The 14,550-nt window shown below is 34.8% G+C and overlaps 1 protein-coding gene across 1 annotated transcript in view; it reads left to right on the forward strand.

The window, feature by feature from the left end:
- The window catches only part of LOC106822705 (cadherin-10), a 169,215-nt gene that overhangs the window by 142,051 nt on the left and 12,614 nt on the right, over nt 1-14,550 (forward strand). The window contains exons 6-9 of the mRNA XM_014827978.3: nt 3,479-3,666; nt 5,227-5,480; nt 8,501-8,637; nt 13,816-13,937. Coding sequence (XP_014683464.1) covers nt 3,479-3,666; nt 5,227-5,480; nt 8,501-8,637; nt 13,816-13,937 — 701 coding nt within the window. The remainder of the gene's footprint in view (nt 1-3,478; nt 3,667-5,226; nt 5,481-8,500; nt 8,638-13,815; nt 13,938-14,550) is intronic.

Below are 14,550 nucleotides of genomic sequence, written 5' to 3' on the forward strand. Positions count from 1 at the left end.
TCTTTTCATTGCTTTTTCAAGTTTTTTGTGTCCAAATTTGTATCTTATTTGAACCATCAGTTACAGAGAATTTATTTTAAATTTCTTCTTTTAAAAATTTCAAGAATATGATTAGTGGGGGTTATCGTTTTTGTGTTAAGCTCTACCTTAATTGTAGCATGGTCAGAGAATTTAGTAGATACTGATTTATTAAAATTTATTCAAACTTGTCTAATAACTTAGTACTTATGAAATTGGGTTCAACGCTTCATGCCTGCTTGAAAAGAATCTGTATGCTCTAGACGGTGCATGCAGGATTCATATATACATCAATCAAATCATCCATATTGTTTGTATTTATTTTGTAAATATTCCATGTATTTATAATGTTTTTGATCTGGTTGATTGAGCATTAATTGAAAAAACATTAATGTAGCTGTCCTTAAAATATACTCTAGATTTGAGAATAGATAATCATGACACTGAAGATTTTAATAGAAACGAGGTTTTATAAGACATTATACCCCAAATAAAGAAATTAAGAATTTATCTTGCCAGGGAGGGGAAAATTCCCCTTTAGCCCTCTTGGTTCTTTTGTGTGGTCTAATAATTAAATTGACACAGAACAGATTAACAGGAGGAAAAAAAGCAAATTTAATTTTGTAAGTATGGAGGTCTCATAGTCATGGGACCCAAGTAGTGACCAAGGCAGGTTGTTAATATACCTTTTAGACAAAGAAACAATAAACTTGTGAAGAACTGGCAAGATAAAGAAACTTAAAATTGGGTACTAGTTAGTGAAGAAACTAAGTAAGAGTTTGTTTAAGCAGTCTTCTTGTCTCTGAATTCCCTATCTCTGGTGATGAGGATGTCTCTACCTCCTGGTACAAGAAGGGTCCCTTTTATAGGGGTGATTTATTTCCCACTTTCAGGAGGCCAGACAGGAGGATCAGAGTGTCCTTCCTGCACCAGTTGTTTCTCAAGAAACTTTAATACAAAATAATCAATATGCTAAAGTGGCATATTTGGCTGCAGCCTACCCTAATTCCCATTATTCCTAACATCAGTAATAAGTGCTTTCATCAGAGCAACGATATCATTTTTAGATTTTAGAAAGGCTACTTCTGCTACAGTGTAATAAATCAGTTTACTGAGGTGCTGCTTCTATAAGATTTAATTTTTAAAGAAAGTTCTTGCAGTAAGTAGGCTAGAGTTAATGATGTTCTGTGGTAGAAGCAAAGCTAGTGAAATAGAAATATATCAAAAGGAAGACTCAGAGGTTGCCAGGCCAAGAGTTATGGGGAAAATCTATCATAAGGAGGAAAAGTCTATTACATTGAAATAAGAAAAGCGTATTGGAAAAACCTAAAGGAGATCAGTGTTATGGAGAGTATTAATTAAGAGAAGAGAATGACAGGGAAAAGGAGCCAATTTATGGAGAGCTGGCCTATGTATGTTTTATTTTAAGTACAATGGGATCAATCAAAGAGCTTTGAAGCTCTGAGTAATTATTGATAGGATGATTGCTTTCAAAAGGGTAATATGGCTGCAGTGTGTACTGAGAGCGTCTGAGATTTGATTGGATTTGGCCAAGTGGAGGAGCTGATAGACTAGTTAGGAAGTTCCTCATTTATCAATACACAAATAAGTGGATGCTGCCACTACAGTAAATAATATAATGCCAGCAGTGGCAGTGATAAGAAGAGTGACTGAGAGTGGTGTGTGCACTAGGGTTATTTTCAGTAAGGTTATTGGTGACAGCTTCTGAGGCGGTCACCGTTGAACAGTCCGCTGAAGGAAGTAAGCAAGAGAGCCATCTGATTATCCAGGGGCAAGTGTTTCTGGGAAAAGAAACATCAAAGGCAAAGAAAACCAATGAGGTGGTTGCCAAGGAATGAGTTGAAGTTGTTTTCAATAGTGTGATACCAAAGATAGAGAGAGAAAAAAATGCAAAAAAGAGAGTCAAAAATACACTCTAAGAGACTTACTGGAGTGTGACAGAAACTGAGTCTTCATGCTGTCTCCTAGGGAATGACTTACCAAGCTAAGCAGATAGAGGTGTGTATATTAGTTTGCTAGGGGTGCCATATCAAGATACCTCAGACTGGGGGGCTTAAACAACAGGAATTTATTTTCTCACAGTTCTGGAAGCTAGAAGTCCAAGATCAAGGTGGTTTCTTCTGAGGCCTCTCCTTGGCTTGTACATGGCCATCTTCTCCCCGTGTGTTCACATGGTCTTCTCTCTGTGTCTGTCTGTGTCCAGATCTCCTCTTCTTATAAGGACACTAGTCATATTAGATTAGGGCCCATCCTAAAGTTCTCATTTAACCTTAATTACCTCTTTAAAGGCCCTGTCTCCTGATACAGTCACATTCTGAGGTCCCAATAGGGGTTAGAGGTTCAACATACGAATTAGGGGGAGAGGGCACAGCCCCCCAAACAGTCAGCCCATAACAGGGCCATTTTCTCAGATTTGGTAAATTGTGTTATGATTATATGACGGTAGTGGGGGAATTCTATGAGAGGGAAATAGCATGTAAAAAGTAGAGAGAGAGCTATAGGAAATTAAGTTTTGACAAGAAAATTGAAAAGTCCAATTGGGTGCAAATCTTTCATGGAAGTGACTAAAAGAAAAATGCATTTGGAAAGATATACTCAGGCAAGAGCATGACTGGCTAAGAGATCTGAACTTTATTATGGATATTAAGGAGAATTACTTAAGGTTTATGAGCAAGAAGGTGCTATAATCAGAAGTGTGCTTCAGGTCGATTAACTTGTCAGTAAAATGTGGTTTATGATCAGGTGCTAAAACATAAATCTCATTAGCAGTAGAGGTTGTTCATGCTGGAAGCACATCGTGGTGAACCCGGGGCTTAGATCAATTCTGGTTTTGCACTGGAATGGAGAGGACCTTGTCAGAATTTAGCATTTTTCCGTTGACACTGTGAAAACCATCTTTGTATTTCTCCCACAGACTATCCTTTGTTTCTCCTATCACAAGTAGAAATAGGATTTCTCCCCACTGTGGCTGATTTCATGAATTTTGTGATGTTCTGCCCTGCAGCTGAAATAAACTAAGAGTAGTAATAACTAAATACAAAAAAGGAAAAATAATTAAATAGAAATATTCACTGTATATTCTGTGATTTTTCGTGATTCTATAAACACACGTAGGTACATATCTTCACTCAAAGCTGATCTTCAGTTATTTGTGCAAATGCAAAACAGACATGCTCCTTTTCGAAACCAGAATTCCTAATACAAGTAGAGGTTGGTACTCACTATTCATCATATGCACAGACAAAATCCTGCGAAGTTCCACTTTTTCTGTTCCTAGACTGTAATATTATCCATTTTGTGTGTATTTGCCTTATTAATTAGTCAACATTTAATATAGAAATTTAAGATTTCTAATGATCTCCAAGGCACACTTTACCTTTCAATATTGTATTGAGAACTCTTTCTCTCCCTCTGTCTCTCTTTTCTTTATGTTTTGCAGACACCATCCATCTTCGAGTTCTTGAATCATCCCCAGTTGGCACAGCCATTGGAAGTGTAAAAGCAACTGATGCTGACACTGGGAAAAATGCTGAAGTAGAATACCGAATTATTGATGGTGATGGAACTGATATGTTTGACATCATAACTGACAAGGACACACAGGAAGGCATCATAACTGTGAAAAAGGTGCACAGCATCAGCATAAATAAGAAGCTGCCTGTTTAGAAAGAGGAGATTTCATTATGTACTATCCACTCATGCATTATCCATTAGGAAGTATCACTATCATCTTCAAATATAATTTTCAAGTATTTCAAATAAATATCATGTTCAAATAAAAATTTATATGGTGCATAAATATGAGGGACATAAAGCCAAAGATCTCCGTGAACTTTTTGACCAAATGTTGTTGTTGATTGAAACATGAAACCTGAGGTTTTACAAGATTTAAAAGGCTGGTTAATATAGGTGTGATTATATTTCTGAGCCACATTAATAAAAGCCCCCCACAATAACATTGTCTTCTTAAAAAAAAAAACAGTTAATAGCTAATAATGGCAATATATCACCACAGTTGGAGGCATAAAAAGTAGCATGCCATCTATCCAGATGTATGAAGCAATAATTAGAGTTGCTATTAAAAAGAGACAGCATGGATTGGAAGATAATTTAATTGTTCACATTTTCCCTTCTGCTACATAAATTAAACTTTTCTGCTAACATATGCTGAGTGATACAGTTTAAAGGTAACTAGGTTTTTATTGCAGAGTGAGTACCATCATTATAAGAAAAAAATGAGGCACAATGAAAGTTAGATTCTAATGAAATATCCAGAACATTCTATATGCGTAAAATAACCACTGAAGCTCTGGTTCATCATGACACTTTCCCGAGATGCTATTGCAAAGCTGAGGTACACAACAACTGTTTTTAAATGAACAGTGGCCAGCAAAGGGGAAAAAGCAGCTTTCTTGTTGGTTTTTCATGACTGGGAAGTAATAGTAATGCAAATAGAATCTGCTGCTTCTCAGATAAAAAAAGAAGATCTAGGGAATCTGAATCAATAATGCCTTTTTTTTCTAACACAACATACATTTTAGAATAGGTGACCCATGAGGGGCTTAATTTTATACTTGTGACAGTTAAATTATATCAATATCTAAGTTCCTTCTTGTTTCATATTGTAACCTAATTACCAATTTGCCATTAAAATTTTTGTCTTTTCTCTTTACCCATGGTATTCCCTATCTTAAATGTTTCATACAACTGTTGAAAGTTTTACATTAGTCTTCCAAATTTCACAAAGTTTATGTAGTACCATGAGCCCACTAAATTGCATAGAGGTAGCACAACATAAATTTAAAAAGATAACTAAATTCTTTTTCTTAGAAAAATTTAGCAGTACCCAACACCTCAGCACACACACACGAACACACAAATACACACGCAACCCACCAGCACATTTTTTGTAGAGAATCACCTTATGAGATAGGTTTTAATATCCTTTCCACTTTTTTAAAGATTTAAAATCTCATTTTCCTATGTTCTGAAGTATTACATATTGCACACATAAAAAGTAAAAATTGAATCTTCTCTGATATGTAAAGATTATATTTTTTTAATTATTTACAGTTAATGAACAACTTGACAGAACTCAACCAGGCTTTAAAAGTCGTCCTGTAACTTGGAAGGAACATATAATCCAGTTTCCCTCACTCTAATTTGATGATTTATTTTTTTATACAGCCACTTGACTATGAGAGCCGAAGACTTTACACCCTGAAGGTTGAAGCAGAAAATACCCACGTGGATCCACGTTTTTATTACCTAGGACCATTTAAAGATACAACAATTGTGAAAATCTCTATAGAAGATGTGGATGAACCTCCTGTTTTTAGCAGATCCTCCTATCTGTTTGAGGTTCATGAAGATATTGAAGTGGGCACAATCATTGGTACTGTAATGGCCAGGGACCCAGATTCTACTTCAAGCCCCATTAGGTAATTATGCCTGCGTCTAAGATGAAAAGAAAGGGAATTGATGTAAATATAGAGACCATAAAATTCTATTGAAAGCACTTACTGCATTGAAAATTACAAGAATCTCTCCATAAATTGTACACAAATTTGGTGACCACAAGTGTTTAAATTGTCTTTGTTTTGGGGGTAGGGCATGCACAAGTTTCATAGTTTACTTTACTTTTAATCATGCCCTTTAGCCTGAAACTTGGCTTGTATAATCTGCCTGTCTCTGGAAGGTATTTGACGTTCTGACCCCTGGTACAGATAAAGGGCACTATGTAGGCTGTGCATTTACAATGCAACCAAATCATTTTCTTTGTGCTTTCAGGTTCTTAAATAATATGTGAGGTCAAGAAGAGTTTTAATAGCTAAAAGGCGTATAGCAATGTTTCTATGCAGTTATATTATGATTTTAGAAACTCCCCTGTACTACTGCCATCAAAGAGGGAAGTTTTTTTGTTATCATTTTGGCTATATCAAAAACTATTAGAACATTCCAGAAAGATCAGAGTAATTTCAATTTCTTTTCGTTTGCTTTCTTATGGCAGCCTAAAACCATGAGATGTGACAAACACATACAAATGAGAAAGACTCAAAGTTACCACTGACATTTGTTCTGTCATTTTAGAGAAATACAGATCTCTATATACAAGATTCAATTCAGCATCAAAATGACTGCTCACTTTAAACTGTTAGTCCATCATGTGTTTTGAATTTCATTTGTTCCTCTAATTCTCAGCTAGCTAATTTTACTTTCCCCTTGTTCCGCATGGACCAGTCAAGTGGGAGTTCAAATAGTTGTGCAATTTCCAATTTCACTCTTCTCTGACTCCTAAGTCTGCAGCAGTGGAATGTAGGAAACCTCTAATTTGATGTGCCATGGGACTCTAGCTGGACTTAATGTTAAAAATTCTGTAGGTTCTCATCAAGTGAAGTCACATTTTATATAAAAATAACTGGTTTATATAATTTTACCTAAATATTTTCTTATATTCACACACAGCATCACAGGTGACAAACTGGCAGCAGAAACCTGTACATGGCAATCATGTACAGCTCCCATCTGCCAGCATGACTTCCCCGTAAATGCCTCTTCCTCAATCCATTTATCTTCATTGAAATTGCTGCATTCCTTGGATTTTTTTTTTCCTTTGAAGCTTTTAAATAACCAATATAGACATTTAATTTTCCCCATTAAATACTTAGCAAGTATTTCCTTGGCATAGCTCCTAACTGACTTTAACAGGCTGTGTTCCATGTTCCTGTTTTAAAATGGCCTTTTTTAAAGGAAATATAATATTTTAAAAAGAGTTCAATTTAAATCTAGTGGTATTATTAAGTGGCAACATAAAGATATTTCTCTACATAATGAAAATAGATTTTGCATCCTCTTATAGAATAATGGTTATCATATGTCAAAATATGTCTATGGATTTTTGAATCCATAGACATGAATATTGACATTGGATATTTAATCAGGATACAAGTCTAAACACCAAGAGGAAAGAATACATTTATGTATACTATATGCCACAGAATTAATGACTTCATTGCTTATTAATGGCATAGTCTACACCATGAGGGTTGTTGTATGAATTTATGCTAACTTGATGTAGGAAATTCAAATGAATATTCCTGAATGTTAATCTTGATAGACCATGCAGGTCAAAAAAATATATATATAGAATACAAAACTGAATTCATATTGTCTTCACAGAGAGGGCTAGAGTTGATTAAGGAGATTTGTAAATTACTGACCTGTTCTATTTAGAACTGATTTAAAATAAAAATCTAAAATAAGCAGTCCTCAAAAGTAAAATCACATTAGCTGTGTTCACATGTTAAATTGTTCTTCTAATGCAATTTATTAAAAACCTGGCATAAGGATTATAAATTTCAATTGATTTTTGGAAATATTATACAAGTTTGGAACACTAAAAGAGAAAAGAGTTTTATGGTACCTTTTTAATTATTTTGTATTATTACTCACAAAACACAATTTAAAAACACTATTTCATATATCTTTCCTTAAAATGAATGACAGTTGTGGTTCAGGAAAAGATATGCCATAACTGAACATTACTCCTAGTCTTGCCATCGTTGCTTTGCTTTGTTTTCTTTATTTTTTAATATGGAGCATTAAATATAACGGGAATTATGCTTGCTAACTCAAGAACTATAAAACATTTGTAAGGCACTAGGATTGTGAACTGACAGGAACTGATGAAGGGTATAGCTATTTTAAACTTTGGCTGACAGTCCCCAGAATAATAGGATTTATCCCAACTGCATCAACCTGATTGATAAACCTGGTGTTAGGCTTTAGAATGACACCCAACACAATGCCTTTAATCACTTTGCAGAATAACTGTTTTTTAAAGTCAAATACTAAGACTTTATTTGATAGAAATGTATAAAAACTCCTATCCCAAACTCTTCTATTTTTAAAACGTCTCTAGTTAAAATGTATACATTTTATAATGATACATGTGGTTAAGAAACTGAAGCTACGCGTGTATCATACCATGAAGCTACTAAACACCATCATAAGTTGATGACCTACTACTCTGAGGAATCTAACGTTGTCTCCAATTTTCTCACTAAGAAAAAGACTTTTCTTCTGAGAATGATCTTTTGCGTTAGATTCTTGTAGTAATTCCTCAACAGAATTTTCACGCCCTAGGTAAAGTCAGTCGGTAATGTAACCACCTGTAATGCTAACTATTTTGTGGAAAAAATACATCAAGGACAGTTGAATATGGCAATAGATAATGATTTAATAACACAAACATTCAGAAGACCAGCATCTGAACGCAGAACAAAGTGCCAACTCTGTGTGTGTGTGTGATAAATCCGTGACACAGTCTGCATTGTGGATCAGTAATGTACTTTCCTGAAATTATTATAAATCACTATATGTGTGTCTTTGCATTTTACCATTTTCTCCTGCAAACCATCAATAATACTGCCATGTATTTTTCTCTCCCCTCTATGTTCAGATTTTCCTTGGATCGCCATACTGACCTTGACAGGATCTTTAACATACATTCTGGAAATGGATCTCTTTATACATCAAAGCCACTTGACCGTGAACTATCTCAATGGCACAATCTTACTGTTATAGCTGCTGAGATTAGTAAGATGAATTTTATGTATATAATATTTAACATATATTTTTAGGTTTTATTTGATATGAAAAATAATTCCTTTTCATTGCACACATGAATTGTAATTTTAATTTTAAGATTTTAAAAGGCTTCTCAATACCTATAGTTTTTTTCAATCGTTCTATATATATTGAAGGATAGCTATAGGTATTCATAAATCTGTATTTAATATTAACTAATAAAAATGATCGAGAATTGGAAACTAAAGATATTCTCTTTTAGGGAGAAAGAAAATTTTTTTTCTTCTTTTTCTTCCCATATCCCCCCAGTATATAGTTGTATACCTTGGTTGTCCCTCTAGTTGTGGCATAAGAAATTATTAAATTTGTTGCACGGACACTGAATTAAAATCTATGCTAAATGCTGATCGTGTATCATTTAACAGTGATTAGGTAGATATTATTACTTCCTTTTACAGATGAAGAAGCCAAGGTATTGGCAATAATAGCTAACATTAAACACTCTATGCCAGGTATTATTCTAAGAATTTAAATTAATTTTCTCCTGCTAATATTTTTATTGACCTTATTTAACAGAGAAGGAAATAAGGCTCCAGAGGTTTTAGAAACTTGCCCAAGGTCAAGACAATGCCAGAAGTAGTAAAACTGGGATTTGAAACCAATCATTCTGTTTCCAGATCCAGTACTTAATTCTATACCTAATTTACAAAATTTCATCCAACTATTAACAGGCAGAGCTATGATTCAAAACCATCTCTCTCTCTAATTACAAAAGTTCTTGCTCATACACAGGACTGGCTACACAATTTGTGGAGCCTATTATAAAATGAAGCTATCAGGCCTCTTGTTAAAAAATGGTTAAGAAATTTAACATGGCAAGAGCAGAAGATTAAAACAAGTGTAGGGCCCTTCTCAATGTGAGGCCCTGTGCAACTGCACATGCCATGAAGCCAGCCCTGTCTACACATGCAAACCTGTTCATGGTTTCTGATTCTTGTACTATGATGTACATGGAATAGAGCAACTCCTTAACTGTTTTAAAAGGAAACATTAATTAGGGACTGAATCATGGTGAAAAGCTAAGCCTATAAATTCCACATCTGAAATACTAAGCTGAATCCACAAACATGTATCACGGTCAAGCTGTTTGAAGTAACGGTTCCAGGACTTGGAAGGCAGAGCACTGGGGCTGAATCACCAAGAGTCTGAGAAGGATGGGAGTAGGCTAGACAGAACATCAGGAAGGAGTTCAGTTTCAAGATAAAGTGGTAGATTTAGCTTTCTCCTTAAATCTGGATCTGGAATACAGATTAACCCCACCATCCAAATGATCCAGTTCTTTTGTAGTGAGATACAAATGGCTGTGTCTTTTAAGGCTAACTGAAGATTTTTTGAGATTTTCTTTTAAGGGAAGTTTTAATTTCTATGTCTATCTCCATATCACCATGATTAGATGTGTCTGACAGGATCCAATCTGGTCATTTCAGAATCACAATTGTTTGTGCTTGCTGCCTGATTCACGATCTTTATTCAAACCCAATGAGCTAAGAATTGCATTTTCCATTTCAGATACCTTGGGAAAGTTAACTTCTAAAGCTAGTTGAAGTAATTACGATTCTGTAAAAAGCTAAGACAATTACTTTCTTCTTTTTAAGAACTAAACCTATTTTTTGTCCTTAAGTAAAATCAATCTATAGAGTAACTGCTGGAAATGCCTACCTGCCAAACCACAAACAGTCAGGGGCCCATTATGCTGTTCTGTGTATTAAATGGAATGAGGGGGAGAGGGAAACAGCATATAGGGCATTGTTTTTACTAGATTTTAAACACTGGGTTTATGGTAAGTGTGTCATACGCCAAGCACTGAGCAGGGCAGAATGACGTAGGAATGTACTTCTTACCAATGTGTTTCCAGGCCCTGCCTTGAACAATTTAATTCTACGTTTCATAGCAGTATATCCCATCATATGGCAAATACTACTCCAGGTAATTATTTTGTGCGTTATATCATGCAATAACTTCTCTTTTTCTTCTCTAAAAAATATTTTTAGGGGGCTGGCCCTGTGGCATAGTGGTTAAGTCCAGCACGCTCTGCTTTGGTGGCCCAGGTTTTCAGGTTCAGATCCCAGGCATGGACCTACACCACTTGTCAGCCATACTGTGGTGGGAACTCACATACAAAGTAGAGGAAGATTGACACAGATGTTAGCTCAGGGCGAATCTTCCTCAATGAAAGAAAATATATATATTTTTAAAAACTATGCAGAGAATAAAAAATCTAAAATTAAGGTCACAATGAGGGATTGTAGAACACATTGTAAAAACCAATGAGTTCCTATAACCACATCTGAAAACTTAACTATAATCATTGCAATGCATTCTGAGAACTGTAAAGCAAAGTTTATGACTGAAGGACTCCATTATCTAGACCTGGGTCCTTATTTGTGGAAATTCTTGCCCTAAACAGGTATAAAAGATACACCTTTCTAAAGCCTGGGATATCTAGATAGTGATTTAAGCTTTCCTCTTCTTGGAGGTTTGGAAAAGCCTGTGAATACATAGACATGGTTTCACCTTAGGACACACAATTTAGGATCCTTTATAGCTGATACATTCTTGCTACAGTAGAATTTGCCTGGATGGCTCTGAAAGAGACTCAGGTGGTAAATATATGCCAGCTTCCATTCAGTATGATGCTTCCTTGGAATGCTTGTATTTTTATTTATACATAAGCTGCAGCATCTGCCAGTAAAAAGATTAGTATAAGCACTGTTTTTTGAATAGGTGACTCCAGGCCTGATGGTTTACAAAGCACATTTATCCCTGTGGATTTAGCTTTTGATTTGAAGAGCCTTGAGGTATACCTAAAAAGGCTGGAGAATCTCCATATTGTATTAGGGATGGGACTGGCAGAGCAAGTTTTTAGATATGAAACTTTTCTGTCTCTCGGCTTCTGTGGCATAGTTAGAAAGTGAATTGCTACCAAAAAAAGAGGTATTTTTATGTCAAGACCTTATATTGAAAGAAAATATTTTGCTTATGTCTGCCAACTGTATAAGTAGGTTACAGTGCACATTCTAGAAAATATGGAAGAATCGTACCTTCCCACTCTTCTCTATAGCAAGAAGTAACTTTAGGTAGTTGAGGATTCGTTTGTAGGTGAATACTGTGCATCTGGCTATTAGCAAATGGTGTAGAAATAGGAGAGGTAGGAAAATAGTGGAATAGCACTTTTCTATTTTTTTCTCCTCTCCTCACTTATCCCCACAAGTACTCCTCTTCAGACCCATCTGAATTGTAGGAAAGCTAGTTAACACATTTTTATTGTGTGGATGCTTTGTGTAGAGAAAGATAGCATAAGCTCTCAAGTTATGTAAGGAAATGGAGATGTGACAGTGATAATAAAGATGATCTTAATAATAACAGTCAAGGCTTATTGAGTGTTTACCAACAAACTGATACTTGGATAAGAACTTTTCTTGCATTAATTGTCCTAGTTTTTCAAATAACTCTTCAAGATTGGAAGTTCTATTTTGATTCATATTGAGTAAACTGAGGCATTAGGGAGGTGTAGTAAATTGGCCAGTCTCACCGTGAATGAGTGGTGGACCTGGAAATCAAAGCAGCTGTTTGACTCCAGCTTCTGAACTCTTAACCTTCTGACACACTAAGAAATGAACAATATGCAACAACACGTTAGCAAATATAAAATCAGAACGTGAGAACTGAATGCAGAGGGGTTAAGAAGACTGAAGAGGAGTATTGAAGAGGGGATATGTTTTAAACTTTCTCTTGAAAAGAGGAAGGAAAGGTAAATACACTTCAAATGGAGTTAGAATTCTGTCTGCCTTCCTTCATACTATTTCAGCCTTGTTAATGTCCCTGCTGAGGAATGAGTTCTTACACATCATTTTTAAAAAGTGCTGATTTCATTATTTTAGTAACATTATAATTACATGGAGAGAAAGGAGGAGAAATAAATTATTTTGGGTAGTGATATACTCCCTATCTGTACGTATCTGAAAATGATTTAGATAAAATTAGAAAGTTAGATAAATTTCACAAGGGTAAATGATATTACTCATAACTCATGTCGGTAGAGGCATTTAGCAAGATCGCTGCCTTCCCTCAGCTTGTCTGCTATTTTTTGTTCTGCTTTGTTTTTAGATAATTATCTCCTTTCTCCTTTAATATTGTTCTTCAGCTTGACTCTGTCAAAGTTCACACAGAAGTTGATTATATCCAAAGACTGAGATTTTGATACCTCCAAGGCTGATGAATATAACCTGAATTTAAGAAGTCACAACACTCTCAGATAGCAGTACAAGTGCCTTAGAAAAATCCATAGCGGAAATAATGCAATTATGACTAGTATGAAGTTGTTGCCTAAGGCTAAGTTAAATAGATGTTTACATTTTTAAATTCCATTTATAAATCAAGATAATTGTTAAAATGCGTATTTTATGTGAAAACTTTGATGCTCTTGATTTTAGCATTTGTAGCAAAAAAATCATGGTTAAGATACTATTTGTTACTATTGAGCTAATTTTGTTATGAAATATTGAGACTGGATTGTGGAAATGGGGCCAGTAACAGTAATATCAATGAAATATTTGAACTCTCATATTTCATTGTAAATTTCCATCCAACTGTAACATTAGTAGCCATATATTAAAATTTCCAAAAGGAGAGTTGAGAGTAGCTGTTGGAATATATTTTAATGATAATAGTCAGAAGGGTTGGTTGTAATATAACAACTACCACTTAGGAGCTAATGACCTTGGGCAACTTACTAATTTATTTAAAACTATTTCTTCATCCAAAAAATTGGTAAATATTAAGTAATACAATAATGTACAACAATAATTTAATAAATATTTTTTGTCATTGTTTTACATTTGGACAGTAAAGACACAAATATAATATGAATTCAATGACACTGGGTTGTGCTTTTATAAAAATTCTCCAAAATAATAGTAGTGCTCATGAGCCCAATAATAACTGAATTCATGACTACTTAATTAGGCGCTGTAGTAATTTTCTTTATTGCATGTGCTCATTATGTTAGTGGAATGAATGCAGTGCCTGTTTGTATGTGAGCACTTAATATCCACAAAATGCTTATATGAATTAAATCTGGTACGCAAATCTGTCTTCCTAAACAAAGTTTTCCTTTCCCTGTTCTAGACAATCCCAAAGAGATGACTCGTGTGGCTGTTTTTGTGAGAATTTTGGATGTTAATGACAATGCCCCACAATTCGCTGTGTTCTATGACACCTTTGTATGTGAAAATGCCAGACCAGGACAGGTGAGCACCTGCACGATTTAAAAGGAACATTTTAACAGCATGTTAAATATTTTATTTTCACAGTCTTGACAGGAATGAGGAAACAGAGATAAAAACACTTAGATATAGTCCCAATAATATAATTTTAAAAAACACACAAAAAACAGAGGCGATGTTTCTAAGGGCTGAAAATGTTTTAAATAACAGTCTAACAGGTTTCATATTTCCTTTATAAAGGTAAGATTTTACCGTTGCCACAAAAATCGAGGTATAAGAAGAAATAACTTTTTAAACTTTCAAAAAACAAACACAAACAAAAAAGAAACTAAAGGAAGAAACCCAAAGCTGTGCCATTAGATACATATTGATAGCTGCCAGAGAGATGGGAAATCAAAGTTGGGAAAAACAGAGACAAATACATGGGATCCGAGAAAATTCCATCAATATTCCAGTGTACGCAAATACCATTTCCAAGCAGGGCCAAAGAATCTGCTCCGTAGATTATGCATTGCATTTCATCATTATAGCAACACATAAAGTGCTTAATGACTTAGTTTTTGTCCTTTAAAACATCCTTTCTACATCAGCTTTGTTTATAACTCTTTAAGCCATTTCCTCAGTGGACTCATTTTGT

This window comes from Equus asinus, chromosome 10, assembly GCF_041296235.1.
Source record: "Equus asinus isolate D_3611 breed Donkey chromosome 10, EquAss-T2T_v2, whole genome shotgun sequence".
Lineage (NCBI taxonomy): Eukaryota > Metazoa > Chordata > Mammalia > Perissodactyla > Equidae > Equus > Equus asinus.